Below are 20,793 nucleotides of genomic sequence, written 5' to 3'. Positions count from 1 at the left end.
TTTTGTTTTCTTTATAATGAAGGTTGTATTTGTTTTGTTAGTCTGATTACTCTTCTGTTTTTTTTTTTTAACAGGGAGGGGTTTAGATTTTCATCTCAAGAAGCTGCTTCTAGCTTTGGTGATGATCGACTACTAATAGAAAAATTTATTGATAACCCTCGTCATATAGAAATCCAGGTTGGTGCATTTTAAGTTGCTTTCTAATTATGTCTTTTAAACAGTATCATTTGAAGTTATTGGAAACATATCCCTTCTTCCATTTAGAATGATTGTGAATTGTTTCGGCACATTTGAATAAGTCCAAAATAAACTGATCACCTGTTTTTGGAATCTTGGATAATTCTGGTCAAAGTGCTAGGATGTTGGTTGGGATGGAAGCAATATAGAACCCACCTCCCGAAAGAAACAGTACTAAGATCTCTACCAGGCTGAATATATTCCACCTGCAGAATCATTCAGTCCCCTTCCAAGATTGGGCCACCTTGGACCATTTTTAAAAGGAAAGGAGTCCTGATCTGTACTTTGTATCATTTTAGTTCACCAAATGTCTGTGCTTCACTGTGGCAGGAGTTCTGGTGGGAGCTGCTTGCATGGAGATGAGCAAATCACATCTTCTGTTTGGATTAAGATTCAATTCAGTTGTTAAAGTTGTGGGTGTGGATGTCAGCAAAAAGAACACATAGAAGACAGGAACTCTGCTGAAGTTTTCATTAGTCAGAAAAGCCTTCATGCTAAGTTTACACATTATGACTAAGAATTGGCAGGTCACACTTAAATTGATAAAATATGAATATTAAATTAGAAACCACTGAATTTAAAACTCAGTGATCACTTTACATAGATACTATTTATGGGCAGAAAATCTTATAAGTCTTCAAATTTTCTAGAGTAGAAAAAATGTGGAAGCATATCATCAGAGGTAGTTCTGAAACATGGAGCTCAGCTGTTTCTTTCCCAGGCTAGCCAGATCTGTTTTTGTTGGGTTTTGGTTTTAGATTTTCTTAATTGAGATATCATATGTATACAGCGAAGTCCATAAATCCTAACTGTACAACTCAATAAAATTTTTATATAGTATAAATATATAACCAACAAGATCTAGATATGAAAATTTCTATTAAATCAAAAGATTCAAAAATTTAAAAAAATATAAAAAAAAAAATAAAAAGAAGGAAACAGGCAAAAAAAAAAAAAATTCTTTCACACCACTTCCCAGTTGGTCCCTCTCCTTGGCTAGTGCACGTATCTGACTGCTGTTTTGACAGCTAGCATCATAGATTAGGGGGTTTCTTTCTTTCTTTTTTTTTCTTCTGTGCTGAGGGTCAAGTGCAGAGCCTTGCCAAGCTTGGCAAGCACTCTACCTCTAAGCCCCACAGGTAAACTTCAGGCATCGCTGAGGATGCAGGGATAGAGCTGAGTGATAAAGCCCATGCTTAGCATACCTGAGGCCCCGGCTTCCCTCTCTACCACCACAAAAACAAGCTTCTTCTGAATGGAATCATACAATTTATAATTGTTTGTTCCTTTTTTTCCCATATGATGTCATATTTTTGAGATCTATGTCTTTTGGTTATTTTTTGTTGAGTAAAAAACTACCTCAGAATGCAGTGAAATAAATTCATTGTGCTGGAATACCACTTATTACTCAGGCTTTAGATACCTGAATTTGCTGATCGACCATGAGGCCCTTGAGGGCACAGACTAGGTCTTAGTTCTTTGCTCTTCCCAGCAACCACATTGATGGCACTCAAATAAATGTTTGATGGTCTGTGTTAACTAATTAAGTAACTGCTTCAGCCTTTTAGCTTATTTTATTGTATTTTAATTAGCCATTGCCCATAATCTGCAAGATATTTTTAAACATAGGTGAAAATGTCTCCCAGTAGCTTAGATGGGCAACACAGTGGTTCCCATATCTGATCTCTACTCAGAAGTTTTTTTTTTTTAAATATATTTTTAGTAGTTGATGTATACAACACCTTTACTTTATTTATTTATTTTTATGTGATGCAGAGGATCAAACTCAGTGCCTCACAAATGCTAGGCAAGTGCTCTACACTGAGCTATAACCCCCATCCATACTTGGAAGGTTTTTGAATAATTGTTTTTATGTCGTTTTCATCTAATTATTTATATTAGATAACTTGTGCACATGATAAAGGGTATTCAGCAAAAGCAAGTCTCTCTTTCCATTTCCAGGCCCCCTGGTTTCTGTTCCTATGTGCATGCACTACTGTTATTTCTTGAATGTCCACCCACATCCAGACTGTGACATATATGCGTGTGTATTGCCTATTGTTCTTTATGTGAACAACAGTGCATCTTCTGCAGTACTGAAGCTGTGCCCTGGCATGCAAATGTCACCTCTGTGTTTTCACATTATGTCCAGTGATTTCTGAAGGAGGGAAAGAGGCATTCCCCAGGCCCAGCTCAGGGTACCGAATGGCTCGGGTTACTGGGAGCTCTCTGTTATCATGCAGCTTTTTATCAGGAAATAGAGTAGCTTAGAGATTTTTCCACAATCAATGCATGTGTATCTATAAAGGGCTATATTTAAAGTTAAAACAGCTCAGAGTACCTGTAAGGATTAACTTCTCTTATAAGCACTTTTCATTTAATTGTTTCCCAAAAAATCATCTTCAAATCATTTTTGTTCAATGGTTGGTAAATACCCAAAACTTTAAAAAGTGAACTGGAGACTATAAATGAATCTAATATTTTGCAGTTGGAAATATTCCTGAGAACTATTGGTTATTTTGGATTGCTTTATTTTTTAAGCCTACTTTCACTTCCTTGTCAACTAGAATAAAAAAGGACATTTAGAGTTATTTTAATGATTTAAAATATTTTTAGCTCTACCTCTGAGTCTTAGAATGATTATTGAGTCTTAAATAGACTTTATTCCTAAAAATTAATGTTGCAGTCATATAGTAGCTATTCATTTTATAGCTTACTATACCTGTTACAACTGTAATGTTTTTTAATTTGATATTTCAGAAGCCATATAAAATATTAAGATGATATTATCTATGGTTTATAATTTATGAAGAAACAAAATAACTTGCCCCAGGAGGTCTGATAATTGAAATAAAATTAATGCCTCCGTGAACCTAAAATATGCATTCAGGAATGTACAAATGGTTGTCCAGACGATTCCACTTTTACCTCACAACCCCAGCTTATTTCCAATTATTACAAATGTGAAAAGTCGTAATCTTTCACCAGTTTCATATAATAAAAACAAATCACAGTAAAGATATCCACATATAAATACTGCATGCAAATGCACAAAGTATCACTTCCTGATGAACAAACGTTGAATAAGGTGAACAACAAACAGATATCTGTGGTGGCTCTCCTAAGCACCACAGGCAACCAAAGTGTGTGACCCTTCCATCGACACTCGGGTCCTTCACAGGGCACAGTGGATTCTAATGCTTTTTATATCTTATGTGAAATGTAACATGAGAATCTTTTCCTAAAAAAAAAAAAAAATACACACACACACACACACACTATGATTACAGGAGTGCGTCACCATGCCTGGCATCCTTAAATATTTTTGGTAAAAATGTTTCATTGAATTTTGTTGAAATATAAAGGTTTTCTTTATAACTCTCTATAAAGAGTGCTTCAAGAGGCATGTATGTTAAAAATCAGGAGCTGTTGTGTGGTGGGGAAGATGTTAGCTGGATTCATTATCCATGGGTGTGGTTGTGTGTTTTCAAATGACGATGACGTTCTTTTTTTTTTTTGTATCATGGATTGAACCCAGGGGCACTTAACCACTGAACCACATCCCCAGCCCTATTTTATATTTTATTTAGAGACAGGGTCCCACTGAGTTGCTTAGTGCCTCACTTTTGCTGAGGCTGGCTTTGAACTTGAGATCCTCCCACCTCAGCCTCCCGATCTGCTAGGATTACAGGCAAGCACCACTGCGCCCAGCTACAAGTGACGCTTTTTGTTCAGGTTTTAGGTGATAAACATGGAAATGCTTTGTGGCTTAATGAAAGAGAGTGCTCAGTTCAGAGAAGAAACCAGAAGGTGGTGGAGGAAGCACCAAGGTAAGAGTCTCTCCCCACGAACCTGCTTCCATATATCTTCCAGATTTCTTCTCCATTTTACTAGCCCAAATTGCTTTAATGTTAGCATAGACTCTAATAATGCCTATTTTTATAACTCAAAATTTGTTACTTGATCTTCTTCAGTACCATATTGCAAAAAAGTGAGGAATATTTGAAGAAGAAGTGTTTTTATAAGAAGAGAAATTTGGGTAGATAATCAGCTTTGACTTCTGCTGACTTTAGGTAGTGCAGAACCTGCTGGTATTTCATGGAATTTCAAGGGTATTGTTAATGGCTTTATACGTGGATCCTCAGTTTTTTCCTACAATGAAAGGACTTGTGGGGCTTAGTTCTTGACCATTGCTTGATTTATCAGAGCCACTTTGGGTAAACTGTAGGCTACCTTTCATGTATTTTGTGTGGTGGTTTCCTGAAGCCTTATTTCTAAGTTGATGTTAGGTTGGTTGATGCATATGTTCTGATATTTCTTCTTAAAAATTCCCAATTGAATGTACATAGATTTTTTTTTTCTTTAATTACCAGGCACCAAAAAAAAAAAAAAAAAACCAAAATCCTACTTTAGCTTTAATTAACATAGCCAGCATACCTTGATACAATGTAAGGTTTCCGAGAAGAGTGAATGAGTTTTTATCCAAGGTAATGGTAAAAATTAAACCATCTTTTAGTTGTAATAGTTTTAAAAAATCATATATGGTATAGTAGTTTGAAATGTTTCCCAACTCCTGTGAACTTTTCTCGTGGTGTGATGGGGGAGGGGACTGAGTTGTCTCCACTTGACCAGTGGAATACAGGTCCCATTTTCTGGCCCAGGCACCCTGAAATTCCCAGCTTCTACATCTTGTGTCTTTGGATGCATGCTCTTAAAAGCCTGCAACCATACTGTGAAGAATGGCCCACTGCAGCCACGTGGCATAGGGCCCTGTGTCACATGAGGGAAGAAGAAAGGACAAGGAATGTCCTCCCGGGGTCTTTCCCCAGGAAGGGTCCTGGAAGCTGCAGTCCTCTTTGCTTGATATTGACCTTTCAGTTAGGTACCTAGCCAACTGCAGACTCGGAAATGTCTTTTTTCCTTCTGTGACCACGTACTCAGCTGAAATTCCAGCTGTAGGGACCCAGGGGAGAGGATGCTGGCAGAACAGTGATGGGCTCAGATCCAGTTCTTTTGCAACTTTGTGGTTTTTTGCCTGCCTTGTCATCTCCATTTCAACTTTCTGTTTTAAATTTACTCAAGTCTTACCTGGGTTAGAAATCCTTCATAGACTGGGAACCTTGAATCATGATTTTTGTTTGTTTCTTCTGTCTAGAAATGTAACTTTTTCATATGAACATCTCATCTATTAATTTAGAGAAAAGAGGGAAATTTCAAGCAGTAGGAATCAAAATAAAAAGCTAGGACTGATCGTTAGTAGTGACTTGCTATGTACCTGTGCATTGTAAAATGTTAAAATAAATGACCTAGGTAGTTTTCAGATCCTAAAGTAAGAATCTACCACTGTGTTTTGAAGGTAGTGCTAAACTGGCTATTATCTTTGTGTTTCACTGCTTAGGATTAGGTAAGGGAAAGGATAAGACCAGACAGGGCAAAAATTGAGTTCTTAACTATACTAAAATTCTCCATTACATTATCTTCCATTGGTTTTCTTCTTTTGTTGCATTAGTTATTCTTCAAATCCTATATTCATTAAGTTAATGCAGAACAATATTTTTAATAGGTAAGATTCATAACACCTGAACCCATCGATAATCCTGACATCACCAAAGGGAAACAGTAGAAAGTTCATTTCCCACTTTCGAAGTATTCTTGCCCACCCCCACCATGATCCAAATCAGTCTGTTACAGGCATGAGTTCTAACTAGCAGTTTCTGTGGAATGGAAATACAAAGCTAGTGTAAAAGGACACCTGGGCTGCCTGTAGCCAAACCCAGAAATCAAGGAATGAGATAGGAAGATGACCTGGTCCTTACCTGAAAAAAGGGAAGAGAAGGAGCATTGTAGATTAAAAGAATCTTAAAATACCAAACCAGCCAAACACAATGTCTGCACTGAACTTGGATCCTAATTCAAATAAATTTAGCTGTATAAAGATTTATGACTTAATCAGTGAAATTTGAGTATTGGATATTAATTATATACAGAGTGTTAAAGAGTGCTTAGTTTTTCAAAATGTGGTTGTGTTATAAAAAGAATGAAGGAATACATATAGAAATGTATATGGGTGTTTTTGTAGATGAAATGATAACTAATTTGGAATTTGCTTTAAAATTAAAAACAGCAAAACAAAATGAGTGGGCCTGGGCCTGGTAGAGAAGGGGGCATCGTAACACAGTTAAGCCAAGAGCAACTCTTACTAATCTTGGCATATTGATGAAAGGGATTATGCTAGTTAATAATAACATTTTATAACATGTCATCTAAATTTTATTTGAAAATACTTTAACCCTCTAATAGAAAAGGAGTCAATGTTTTGTTCTCAAAGCCTTTCTTGCATAAAAGCATAATGTGAAAATGTAGGCTATCTGATGGCATTTTTCTTCAGGGTTTGTTAAGAACATTTTAGCTTTACTTGCTTGCTGGAAGGTGATTTTGAAACAAAGGTGCTGTGGTTTATTAGATGTGTAGTTGGCCCTTGTTATCTGTGGCAGCTATGTTCTGTAAAGTGTCATGAACACTGAATTAGCTCATATTAAAGGAAATACAGGGTAGGTCTCTGCAAGCCTCTGGCCATCACATTTTCACACAGTACCTAACAATTTTAGGCAACTAGTTGTTCATAATCTCACTTCCTGTACGTTTCTGTTGAAGGGCACATTATTCAGTCTTTGTTATTACTTTATTAATGGTGAGCCCACAATTCAGGCCAAAGACCATGACACACCTGTTCAGAGCCGATCTTACAATGGGTTTTCTCTGTAAGGCCCTTCACAGCCTCTGCTCTCAAGCACAGTATTCAGGTGCCAGGTAAACAGTGAGGTCAGCCCCACTCCCTAACAAATGAAGAAAGAGAAAATGCACAAAAATGAAAAAAAAAAAAAAAAAAAAAAAACAAAACCCAGAACACGAAATAGGCCTAAGAGGACACTGTTTGGAGGTAGGCACTAAAATGAAGCAGAGTGTCATCTTGTCCAACCTCAGTATAGTAACCATCTCAAAGCTTTCCCCTCTGTGCTTATGTATTTATAAATTACCATGAAGGTATTACAAATATTGATTCTGAGATTACAAAATGATTTTGTCAAGTAGACAAACTTGCAAACATGGAATCCATGTGTAAGGAGGACTGACTTTATGCCAATTTCTAAGAAATTATTTTCTCTTAATTTAATTGAAGCAACTCTGAATGTATATGTTTATTAAATTTTGCTAAAGAGTAGTTGTATATTTTACAAATGGATTGAAGTTATAATGTGAAAAGTTCAGATGTTTTATAAAAGTCTGAGATGGATTTGTTTAAGCATGTTTTGCATAAGGCAGTAATATAAAACATATAAGGAATAGAACATTGTGAACTCACAAATTGATAGAGATGATCTATATCTGAGTAACATTTAAGAACAAGATAATTTGACTTTTGTTCAAAATGCACAAGAGTGCTTTCTGTATCCATAGCATTTTTCTGGATCCGGAGACTCGAAGAGCCATGGGAGAACAAGCTGTAGCTCTTGCCAGAGCAGTGAAGTACTCCTCAGCTGGAACCGTGGAGTTCCTGGTGGACTCCAGGAAGAACTTCTACTTCCTAGAAATGAATACGAGACTGCAGGTAACACCTGGTCCTGTTCCTCTCACCACCACCCTCCCCCCCCCCCCCGCTTTTTTTTTTCTTATTGTGGTACTTTCCCACTGAACTATGTCCCTAGCCCTTTTAATTTTTTTTTTTTAATTTTGAGATGGTCTCTCACTAAGTTGCTATGGGTCTTGCTGTGTTGCTGAGATTGGGCTTGAACTTGTGATCCTCAGTCTCCTGAGTCGCTGGGATTACAGGCATGTGTTGGTTGCCATGTCTGGCTTTTTTTTTTTTTTTAATATATGTTAAAAATTAGTTTCATAAACTGTTAAATAAAGATTTCGATTTTATGCTTGTGCTGTCTACCAAGAAGGGACAGATAAGAATCCTGTGAACCTAACATCAGGGTTTAGGCTTCTGCTTTGTTACTGATAGTATTTGGTGAGTAGAAATTCCACTTTGGTTTTTTTCTTGAATTTTTCAGCATGAGTTTGTTTGTCAGGGTTCATATGCTGTTCAGGGGCACTATGCTAGGTATTGCAAATAGAAAGGGAGTAAGTGCTTCCAGAATCTTCAAAAGGAAGGGAACCTAGAGTAAACTTTCAGGAATGATAGTCACAGTGCCCAGCCAGGCCTGTCCCTGTTATGAGGATCAGAAACCAGTGGCCGCCCCTGCATCTGTGGACATCGTCTGTCAGTTCTAGCCAGGATCTCAGGAAGTTGCCAGTGCTATAATAGGTGGCTTTCCTGGCTTCCTCCTTCTTTTGTTGTTTTATTCAATTTTGAACTACACACACACAGAACATAATGCGATGTTGAGCAAAGCAAAACTCCGCGCGTGTTCCACCGTGTCTTCTGCAGCACTTCTTAGCCGTTTTCTTCTTTTTCTCAGTTATTCCCCTTCCATCTTCTCTAGCGCCAGCTCCTCTTCTGACTGGATTCTCAGCACTTTCTCATGTTTCCATATAGTTCTTCCTTCGAATTTTGTATACCCAAGTAGCATGGTTAGTTCCTACTGTTTCTTTTCTTTACAGTTTGTATTAATGGGCTCAATTGTCTACATTGTTTTGGGCTTGACTTCTGACACTGTGTGTTTGAGGTTCTTCCAGGGTGTTTCATGTGACTCCTGTATGGTACTCCTTTGAAGAAAATACCACTATTTATCTAACTATTCAATTTCTATAGAATTTTAGTTTGCTTCCAGTTTTATGGAGTTTGCATTTGTTCGCTAGGGTTACCATAACAAATGATGATAAAGTGTGACTCACATAACAGGAATTTCACATTTCACATTCTTTCGAATTTCAGGAGGCTAAAGCCCAGCATCAGGGTGCCAGAAGAATTGGTTTCTTCCTTGGGGCCTTGAGAAGGACCTGACCCCTGCCTCTACCAGCTTCTAGTGGTGGCTGACACTCCTTGTCCTTCTTTGATTTGTGGCAGCACAGCACAGTTGTCTTCTGGACTTCTCCCTGAGCATCTCTGTGCCCAAAGTTCCCTCTTTCTGTATGGACAGTAGTCATATTGGATTTAGGAGTCACCCCATTCCTTGACCTTATCTTAACTTTGCTAAGACCTGTGTACAAATAGGTCACATGCACAGATTCTTGATGGATGTGAATTTTGATGGGATTCTATTCAGTACATCATGCCATTCATAAAACACCTTTGTCCACAGAGGCTGGGATGGATGGGTGGGGTTACAGGCTGCTGGCCAGTAGAATTGGGGGAAAACACACTTGTGCCTTTCCACACCTTATTGGGCTGGGGCTGGGAGGGCTGGCTGTGGTGCTCCCAGAGGAAGCCAAGTCTGCCTTGAGTCTTCTTTTGTTGAGATGATTGTTCTTCAGAAGCCACTGGGAGCCTGAGGGTCTTTCACAGTTCTTCTGAGCCTGTCCTTCTCAAAAGGTGTCTGCATACTCAGGCCCTTTCCCCAGAGGTGGACTATTTCTTGTGACTATCCTCATTGCCTGCTGGTGGTTGCAGGGAAGAGTGTTTTGGGTTCTCTCCATGCCTTGTCTTCATCAGCCCTGTGACCTTGTGTCCTTGAAGTGGGTTTCCTCAGTGGTCCTGTCCTTCCCTCAACAATAGGGGGTCTGAGGTCTGAGACCCAAATAGTTTTCTGCCTCTTTTTTGGTAGTTGCCTTTTTGTGTTCTGTATCTGATTTTATCCTCTTCTACATGAGCTCGTCAGCCAGACATTTTCACTTCTGTCCCTATAAGCAGTGTATGATTTCCTAGCCAACAATCTTTGTCTTTTATCTGCCTGGACAGTTTGGTCCATAGAAAGTTAATGTAAACTCTGATATATTTGTGGAATTTAGTTTTTTAATCTGTCCATCCATCCATCCGTCCATCCATCCATCCATCCATCCATCCATCCATCTATCCATTCATCCATCCACCTATCCTGGATCTCAGTACGCTGCTCAGGCTGGCCAGGAACTCCTAAGCTCAGTTGATCCTCCTGCCTCAGCCTTCCAAGGAGCTGAGACTGCAGGTGCACCAACCACACCTGACTTGGTCTATTTGGATTTAGAGTCTTTCTTATGTGTTTTATAATTAATTTTTTTTTTTGAGAGAGAGAGAGAGAGAGAGAGAGAGAGAGAGAGAGAGAATTTTAATATTTATTTTTTAGTTCTCGGCGGACACAACATCTTTGTTTGTATGTGGTGCTGAGGATTGAACCCAGGCCGCACGCATGCCAGGCGAGCACGCTACCGCTTGAGCCACATCCCCAGCCCCCGTGTTTTATAATTAAGTGTATGTAATTAGATAATTAACTAGAAAATCATGTCTTTTATTAAAGGGTAGATGTTATCCTGTCTTCATGAGAATAACAGCTTTTAATATGATTCTGATAGAAACTGAAGTGACAAAGTCTTTGTATTTCATTCCACATACAAGAAATACAAGATTGTTTAATTGAGGTACTCATGGGTATTTAAGGAATTGACAACTAATATCTTTTGTTTTTTTTAAGTGCAGTTTGTTACCATGGGCTTGTGGTTTTTCCTTTTTGGTTTTTGTTTTGTTTTCAGATGAGACCTTGCTATGTTGCCCAGGCCGGTCTCAAGTTCCTGGGTTCAGGTAGTCCTCCTGGAACTATAGGCATACAGTACTGTGTCTAGCTGTTATGGTATTATTATTATTATTATTATTATTATTTTGGTATTTGTTCCTGGCTCATTTATTTTAGCCCATAAGTTTATTCAAGATTGTTCTACAGTCATTTTAGCATAAGATCTAATAGTTGATATTTAAATAATTCTGTGCTGCCAGTCAAAACCATCCAGGTACCTATGTTTTGTATCTTGGCTAGCTTGCCAGGACATTGTGTGCTATGCCATCAAGAAAGGTCATAAATAAGTTTGTGGGGCGGGAGACTCCAATTTATAAAGATTGCATCATATCAGATATGAAAGTCTTGATCTGTGCTAATACCACACTTTGGTACATGTGTCTCCCATTTAATGTTTCCTCATCTTTTTTTTCTCTCTTCTATTTATTTGCAGCAACTCTGATCCTGCCAGTCAAAGAAATGCATTTTGACTTGAACTCATTTGTGTGTAGGGGTATTTGATGGTAGGATATCAGTGAATGGGCCCATAATTGAGGAGTCTTGGACTTTATGGTATTCGAAAGCCGTTCTTACTACACATGCCAAACATTTCTTTTTAACATTGTTTAAGCAATTGAAATGTGCTTTTAACTGTGGATTTTCTCTTTTAAATTTCTTTACTAACCTTAAATTATAATGTGTAAGGCACATTCACCAAATTCTTTAGCTCCTAAACTGTATCTTATCTCTAATTACTGTTTCAGTTTGAGCCAGGAGGGCTATAATTTTCTTTTGTCTTTTTTTTTTTTTTTTAAACTTGAAATTTCCTGACTGAACTGTCACTTTTTCCAGCTTTAGAACTTGTATGTATTTTCTGGTAACAGAAATGTGAGGAGTGTGTTCATTTTGCTAATTTCCTCAAGAGAGAAATTTGAGATAATGAATATGTTTTCTCTATAAGGAAATGTGCCTCTGAGAAAGTCACCAAATTTGGTACATGAACACTTGTTCATTTGACTGGGTTTGTTCTCAGTGTGGTCAGAGTTTATGTGTTAGAATTATCTATGTTTTTTAAGCCACTTGCTTCAAGGCTTAAATATAAAATTCCAATACTTTAGCATCACAGTAAGATTTCCTTCGTGTGGCCCTAATGGGACTCCTGCCCCTTGCTAGGGCCCTCTCCCTGTGGGTGAGATGAGGCTCCTTTCTTTTCCCTGAATATCCCTTTTGGCCTATGCATACTTTGGAGTGGTCTCTGCCCACATCTGTGATGGATACTCACTTCTCCATCCACCTTCACACTCCACACCCCTTGGCTTATCATTTCTCTTATGCATCTTGCCTTCTCTCCACATTTGATAGATGGAGAGATGGAATAATACTCTATCAAAAAGATGATTTATTAATATGCTTTTTAATGAAGTATATCATTATGATCTTGCTTAAATTTCAGTTCCTTAGTTTATGGACTGGTAATAGAATTGGTAGTATTCTGTCTAAAAACAAAAAACAAAAAATCCAAACAGATGTATAGAAAATTGGAATAGTGACTCTCCATACCATATTGAGCTGTCGTTTTTCTGGTGCTGAGGTTCTAATCCAGCTAAGAACACATTCCACCTCTGAGCTGTACCCCAGCCTATGATCTGTACCTCTTCCCTCCACTCTATACCACATTTTGTCACGGCTGTTTATTTTCCTCTTTAGAAGTAAACTCTGTTTTACTTAACATGACATCTTCAGGAGTGTGGCATATTTAACTCAAAACATTATAACCTTTATTTTAATGACTTGCAATAGCCTGTCGAATAGATGTCTAGTCATATAATTTCACCAGTTCTGTGTTGATCATTTTTCTAGAAGCTTTCTATTACAAATATTGCAGTTACCAGGAACCCTCTACATCCATTTTGCATATAAGTGTGCAGAATTTCCAGGAAGGCAATATGTACTTTTTTTAAAAAATTATTTTTTGTAGTTGTAGTTGGACACAAAATTTTATTATTTATTTATTTATTATTTTTATGCAGTGCTGAGGATCGAACCCAGGGCCTTGCACATGCAAGGCAAGCACTCTACCAATGAGCCACAACCCCAGCCCCACAATATGTACTTTTATTAAGTATTTTCAGGTTGCATTGAAATTACAGGAGAGCTTGTTTCTTCTCTCCCTGGCCAAAAGTGATCTTTGCCTGTATGAGAGTGAAAAATGGAATATTGTTTTTATTTTTATTTCCTTATTATGAGTGGGTTGAATTTTTCTTCATAGATTCATTCACATTTCCTGTTCTGTGGGTTGACTATTAGATCCTTTACCCTTTGAGTTTTCTTATTGAGTTGCAGAATGTCCTTTAGTTTATGATAGTAGAATGTTCTATGAGTATTTGACATTTCTGTAGGACTGGGGTTTTCTAAGCAAAGACTCCCACAATCTCCCCACCCCTGACCCCCAGCTCCTAGATGAAGGGATAACAACCCTAAAGACAGAGAGCTATGGAGAAGAAGTCTCTGTTTTCTCAAAACCATTTGTTGACAGTCCAGGTTGGTACATGAACTTGTTCAATGGAGGGGGCTTCCTCTCCTCTTGCCAGAGGATTTGCTTACATTCCAGAGCAAAGTTTGCATATTCTGGGGATGTGGCTCAAGCAGTAGCACACTCGCCTGACATGCATGCAGCCCAGGTTTGATTCTCAGCACCACATAAAAAACGAAGATGTTGTGTCCGCCAAAAACTAAAAAAAAAAAAAAAAAAAAAAAAAAAAAAATTAAAATTCTCTCTCTCTCTCTTAAAAAAAAAAAAAGTTTGCATATTCTCTGTCTCTGTCTTCCCAGAGCCGAAGAAGAAAAAATATGCCAATATCTCTTACATAAGCCCTGAGTTCAATGGTTTGGGCATTCCTGTCCCAGATACATGCCTCTCTGTGAGTTTAGGGACGCCAAGCCTGCACCATGCTGTCCACAGGGGCCTGGGTTATGGGGAATGGTTCTACAGTGCTCTGTGAGCAAGTGATTGTTCCCTTCTCTAATCTAGCAACCATTTTTTCCTCTGGTAGGATCGACAAATAAATGCAGATATAAAAGCTACAGATAGGATTTGGAGGTATTTTCTCCTCATCTGTTGCCTGTCTTTTTGTCTTGTACATTATTTTTTTCTTCATATGAAGAAAGTTTTTATTTGTTCATGGTTGACATTTGAATTTATTTTCACAGTTCTGTTGTTGTGGCATGCTTTGGTTTTTCCTACTCCATGGTAAATCACAGTTTTCTTCTATGTATTCATGTAGTTCTTATTTTTCTTTCATGGTGAAGTTCTCTCTTCATTTAGAAGTTATTTTATTAATTTTTGAAAAATGGCTACCTGATTATTGAACTGTTATTGCATAGTGAGTTTTTCCATACCAATTAGAATTGCCTCCTTCATTGCATGCTGAATTCTCCTGTGTATGCGGATCTGTTACTTGACTTTCTTTTTTTATTTTTTTAAAGAGAGAGAGAGAGAGAGAGAATATGAATTTTTTAATATTTATTTTTTAGTTTTTTCGGCGGACACATCATCTTTATTTGTATGTGGTGCTGAGGATCGAACCCAGCTCCACGCGCATGCCAAGCGAGCGCGCTACCACTTGAGCCACATCCCCAGCCCGACTTTCTTTTTTTTTTTTTTTTAATCTTTCTGCTTATTCATGTGCTAGTACCACACTGTTTTAGATATTATATCTGTATATTATGTATTATAATTTGTTATCCAAGAGAACTGTTTCTTTCTCATTACTTTTATTTTTCTGTGGTAAAAATTGCCTCAATGGATAGCTTATTTTATTTATATTTAGCATAAGAAATTAAATTGATGGAATTGTTAAATGATTAGATAAATGCTTGTAATTTTCTACATATATATTAATTCTTAAAATATGTTCTCAAGAGGAAAAGTGATTATGAAAAACCCATCTGCCCTCATTTTTCTTTATATTCTAATTTGAAATAATATGTTGCTTTCCTTTTTAAAAAATTAATGGAACTGGGTGCATTTGCACATGGCTGTAATTCCAGCAACCTGGGAGGCTGAGGCAGGAGGACTGACTGTAAGTTCGACACTGGCCTTGGCAACTTGGTGAGACCTTGCTTCAAAATAAAAATAAAAGGAAATTAAAAGGACTGGGATGTAGCTCAGTGGTAATATGCCCTATTACTGGGTTCTATCTCCAGTATTTTTTTAAAAAGAAAGAAATTGGTCTATTTATACCTAATCCTGTTTTGTCCCTAAATTTTCATTTTTGTGATTTTTATTATTACTTTATATCATCATATTTATTTTGTTGTTCATGGGCATGTCTCTCCCAGGGGTTAAACCATGTGTATCTTGTTTTTTTGGATACCATCAGTCTCTTACCATAGCTTCACGATTAGTGATTTCTTCATTTTGATTCATCTTACAGTTAGGTTCTTTTCCTTTTTTTGAAATTGAGAATTTGTTTTGTCCAGGTACCCATAGGTACCATAGTCTCTGAACTATTAGATGGGTGAAAAGATCCCCTTCCCCAAGATTTCACTTTTGTAGGGTTTGAAATAAAGCTGAGTTAACATGTTACTGGTTTTTTGAACTAGCATCAGCTGTTGAGTAACCACCACAGTGTAGGGAGGGGAGCCAAGCAGAGATCCTTTAAACAGGAAGGGTCTTTGAAGTGACAGGTGGGTGGATGGGAAGCTGCAGCTCTGGGCAGGAATGACCAGCACCACACACACAGAGAGGAAAGTCTGAGTTTCCTCTGGTGTTCTGAGTGCAGGATTCAGGACTGAATAGTGATCGTGTCGTGGTGGATGCATGTCATTATGCATTTGTCAACATCCATAGCATGTGAATTGTAGCCTTTCACTAAAAACATTGAAACGGGTTTATCCATTGCAGCAAATTGTTTCAATAATACTTGATGTTTACATAGGGGCAGTGGGGAGGGTGTTTAAGAAGGAAAGGTGTGGGAACTCTACTTAAAACTCATTTTTCTTAATGTAAAATTGCTCTAAAAAATAAATCATGTTTATTTTAAAAACTATTTGTGATGAAAAACATTATATATCTGTTTCTGAGTCTAAAATCTGAGTCTGATTTCACTTGTTTAAAAAAATTTTTAGGGCAGAGATGAAACTTTGAAGCAAAAATCCTTGATCCAAATCTTTCTTGCATTTCTTTACTTCTTTCTTCTCTCGCTCCACAAGTCAGGCTGTTTTTTCCTCATGGTGATTTTCAAACATATAAAAGTGTGAGAGTAGCAACGATAAAGCCCCAAGAACCTGAAACCTGGCATTGGATTTGCTTTGCTAGTGTTGTTTCCTTGACTGTCCTTTTCTCCCCTGGCTGGACTGTTTTAACCCAAGATTCAGACATTCTATGATTTCATGTGACTATTTCAGTATACAGCTTTAAGTTTTCTTTGCATTCCTAATATTCCATGTTTATCTATAGTAGAATTTGGCATGTGTAGATTTATGACATTAATTTTGTACCCTTTATCATTAAATAGTAGCTTTGTCATATTTAGGGGCTTTAATTTTAAAGTTCACTTATATTGTATGTCCACCTTTCTGTTTTTATATACCTTATCCTTTAAAGTATTATTTATCATGTCTTTTAATTGTTTTCTAAGTTTATAACCAATTTTTAAAACACCCAATCTGACCCTTTTTATTATGTGAAAATGTAGCTTCAATCTAATATGCTTATTTTTATCATTTTTATTTGTTTTCAAATTAATGTTTTTTCCCAGTTTTGCTTCTATTTTCTTTTTTCTTCTACTGTTGCTTGAATCAGGTTACTAACTATTCTTCTCACTGATAACTTGGAAGTTCTGTTCTTTAAAATTTTACTCTGTTCATTATCCTATTCAGACAAACATTGTATTTGTGAAGACTGTGTAACCAGCTCCCTGACTTTCTAACACTAAAGATTCGAGAGTTGATTTCATATTTCCAAGCTACTTTTGACTTTGCTTTGTACTTACCTGTTTCTAAAGTTCTTTTTCAGTTTCTCATATTATCTCACTGGAATTATCTTTCATTATTTACTGTATCTTCTTCATTTTTCCCTGATGTTGAGGTTTCTGCTCTAGTTTGTTTGTTGGTTTAGAATTTTTTTCCCTGAACATTCCTCAGCTGCAACATGTGTACGTGTGTTCTGAAATGTCATATCCTCAAACATGTTTCTTTAGGCCTGAAGATGGAATGGTATTGGATTGAGTTTGGGATTCTTGGGTTTCAGTTCTTGTCTTTCAGTAGTTCATGAATTCCACTGTGTTCTAATTTCTGATATTAAGTCTGATTTCTTTTCCATTGTAAGTAATGAGTTCTTGCTGTCTGGAAGCTGGCCCGGTTTTCTTTTAATCACTGGAATTCATTGATTCCCAGTCCCCCATACCAGGTTACACCTAGGTGTGGGTTATCTGTCCATCACCCTGATTTGTATTCCAGATCCACTTTCAGTGTGCGGGTTTGATTCCTCATTCTCGGGAAAATTTCTATTATTTATTGTTTTCCTCCATCTACTCATCTTTTCCTTTGTTCTCTAACCTGTTATTGCAGATTGGATATACTGGATCAAGCCTCTGAGGCTTGTAATTTTCCTCAAGACTACTGTCCTTTTTGTATTTATGCTTTGTTTCTTGTTATTATTTCTTTTTTGTTGTTGTTGTTTGTATTCTTTTTTTTTTATTATTAGTTGCTCAAAACATTACAATGATCTTGACATATCATATATCATACATTTGATTCAAATGAGGTATGAATTCTTATTTTTCCACGTGTACAGATTGCAGGATGACATTGGTTATACAGCCACGTTTATACACACTGTTGTTTGTATTCTTTTTTTTAATTTTAATTTAATTTAATTTAATTTTTTTTATTGTTGGTCGTTCAAAACATTACATAGTTCTTAATATATCATATTTCACAGTTTGATTCAAGTGGGTTATGAACTCCCATTTTTACCCCGTATACAGATTGCTGTATCACATCAGTTACACTTCCATTGATTTACATATTGCCATTCTAGTGTCTGATGTATTCTGCTGTCTATCCTATTCTCTACTATCCCCCCTCCCCTCCCCTCCCCTCCCCTCCCCTTTTCTCTTTCTACCCCCTCTACTGTAAATCATTTCTTCCACTTGTATTATTCTTCTCTTACCCCTCATTTCCTCTTATATGTAATTTTGTAAAACCCTGAGGATCACCTTCCATTTCCATGCGATTTCCCTTCTCACTCCCTTTCCCTCCCACCTCTCATCCCTTCTTCTCAAGCTCTTCGTCCCTACCCTGTCCTTGGTTACTCCCCTTATATCAAAGCAGTCATTTAGCATTTGTTTTTTAAGGATTGGCTAGCTTCACTTAGCATAATCTGCTCTAATGCCATCCATTTCCCTCCAAATTCTATGATTTTGTCATTTTTTAATGCAGAGTAATACTCCATTGTGTATAAATGCCACATTTTTTTTATCCATTCATCTATTGAAGGGCATCTAGGTTGGTTCCACAATCTTGCTATCGTGAATTGTGCTGCTATGAACATCGATATAGCAGTGTCCCTGTAGCATGCTCTTATTAGGTCTTTAGGGAATAGACCGAGAAGGGGAATAGCTGGGTCAAATGGTGGTTCCATTCCAAGCTCTCCAAGAAATCTCCATACTGCTTTCCAAATTGGCTGCACCAATTTGCAGTCCCACCAACAATGAACAAGTGTACCCTTTTCCCCGCATCCTCTCCAGCACTTGTTGTTGTTGGACTTCATAATGGCTGCCAATCTTACTGGAGTGAGATGGTATCTTAGGGTGGTTTTGATTTGCATTTCTCTGACTGCTAGCGATGGTGAGCATTTTTTCATGTACTTATTGATTGATTGTATGTCCTCCTCTGAGAAGTGTTTGTTCAGGTCCTTGGCCCATTTGTTGATTGGGTTATTTGTTATCTTATTGTCTAATTTTTTGAGTTCTTTGTATACTCTGGATATTAGGGCTCTATCTGAAGTGTGTGGAGTAAAGATTTGTTCCCAGGATGTAGGCTCCCTGTTTACCTCTCTGATTGTTTCTTTTGCTGAGAAAAAGCTTTTTAGTTTGAGTAAGTCCCATTTGTTGATTCTAGTTGTTAACTCTTGCGCTATGGGTGTCCTATTGAGGAATTTGGAGCCCGACCCCACAGTATGTAGATCATAGCCAACTTTTTCTTCTATCAGACGCCGTGTCCCTGATTTAATATCAAGCTCCTTGATCCATTTTGAGTTAACTTTTGTGCATGGCGAGAGAAAGGGATTCAGTTTCATTTTGATGCAAATGGATTTCCAGTTTTCCCAGCACCATTTGTTGAAGATGCTATCCTTCCTCCATTGCATGCTTTTAGCCCCTTTATCAAATATAAGATAGTTGTAGTTTTGTGGATTGGTTACTGTGTCCTCTATTCTGTACCATTGGTCCACCCGCCTGTTTTGGTACCAGTACCATGCTGTTTTTGTTACTATTGCTCTGTAGTATAGTTTGAAGTCTGGTATTGCTATACCGCCTGATTCACACTTCCTGCTTAGCATTGTTTTTGCTATTCTGGGTCTTTTATTATTCCATATGAATTTCATGATTGTTTTATCTATTTCTACAAGAAATGCTGTTGGGATTTTGATTGGCATTGCATTGAACTTATAGAGAACTTTTGGTAATATCGCCATTTTGATGATGTTAGTTCTGTCTATCCATGAACAGGGTATATTTTTCCATCTTCTAAGGTCTTCTTCTATATCTCTCTTTAGTGTTCTGTAGTTTTCATTGTTTAAGTCTTTCACCTCTTTTGTTAGGTTGATTCCCAAGTATTTTATTTTTTGGGGGGATATTGTGAATGGAGTAGTTGTCCTCATTTCCCTTTCAGAGGATTTGTCGCTGATATACAGGAATGCATTTGATTTATGCGTGTTGATTTTATATCGTGCCACTTTGCAGAATTCATTTATTAGCTCTAATAGTTTCTTTGTAGACCCTTTTGGGTCTGCTAGGTATAGAATCATGTCATCTGCAAATAGTGATAATTTAAGTTCTTCTTTTCCTATTTTTATGTCTTTAATTTCTTTCGTCTGTCTAATTGCTCTGGCCAGTGTTTCGAGGACTATGTTGAACAGAAGTGGTGAGAGAGGGCATCCCTGTCTTGTACCAGATCTTAGAGGGAATGCCTTCAATTTTTCTCCATTCAGAATGATGCTGGCCTGTGGCTTATCATAGATTGCTTTTACATTGTTGAGGTATGATCCTGTTATCCCTAATTTTTCTAGAGTTTTGAACATAAAGGGATGCTGTACTTTTTCTAATGCTTTTTCTGCATCTATCGAGATGATCATATGGTTCTTATTTTTAAGTCTATTGATGTGGTGAATAACATTTATTGATTTCCATATATTGAACCAGCCTTGCATCCCAGGGATGAATCCTACTTGATCATGGTGTATAATTTTTTTGATATGTTTTTGAATCCGATTCGCCAGAATTTTATTGAGGATTTTTGCATCTAGGTTCATTAGAGATATTGGTCTGTAGTTTTCTTTCTTTGAAGTGTCTTTGTCTGGTTTAGGCATCAGGGTGATGTTGGCCTCGTAGAATGTATTTGGAAGTTCTCCCTCTTTTTCTATTTCCTGAAATAGCTTGAAAAGTATTGGTGTTAGTTCCTCTTTGAAGGTTTTGTAAAACTCTGCTGTATACCCATCCGGTCCTGGGCTTTTCTTAGTTGGTAGTCTTTTGATGGTTTCTTCTATTTCCTCTATTGTTATTGGTCTGTTTAGGTTGTCTATATCCTCCTGACTCAATCTGGGCAGATCATATGACTTACGAAATTTATCTATGCCTTCACTATCTTCTATTTTATTGGAGTATAAGGATTCACAATAATTTCTGATTATCTTCTGTAT

General features: G+C 37.2%; 1 protein-coding gene across 6 annotated transcripts in view; it reads left to right on the top strand.

Moving 5' to 3' along the window:
- The window catches only part of PCCA (propionyl-CoA carboxylase subunit alpha), a 371,716-nt gene that overhangs the window by 160,648 nt on the left and 190,275 nt on the right, over positions 1–20,793 (top strand). For all 6 annotated transcript variants that reach the window (XM_081297671.1, XM_081297670.1, XM_081297669.1 and 3 more), the window contains exons 10-12: positions 75–177; positions 3,973–4,067; positions 7,696–7,846. In XM_081297671.1, coding sequence (XP_081153797.1) covers positions 75–177; positions 3,973–4,067; positions 7,696–7,846 — 349 coding nt within the window. The remainder of the gene's footprint in view (positions 1–74; positions 178–3,972; positions 4,068–7,695; positions 7,847–20,793) is intronic.

This window comes from Spermophilus citellus (genome assembly GCF_964194105.1).
Source record: "Spermophilus citellus genome assembly, chromosome: 1".
Classification (NCBI taxonomy): Eukaryota; Metazoa; Chordata; class Mammalia; order Rodentia; family Sciuridae; genus Spermophilus; species Spermophilus citellus.
Note: the sequence above shows the minus strand (reverse complement) of the source record. Positions and strands in the feature narration are given on the sequence as shown.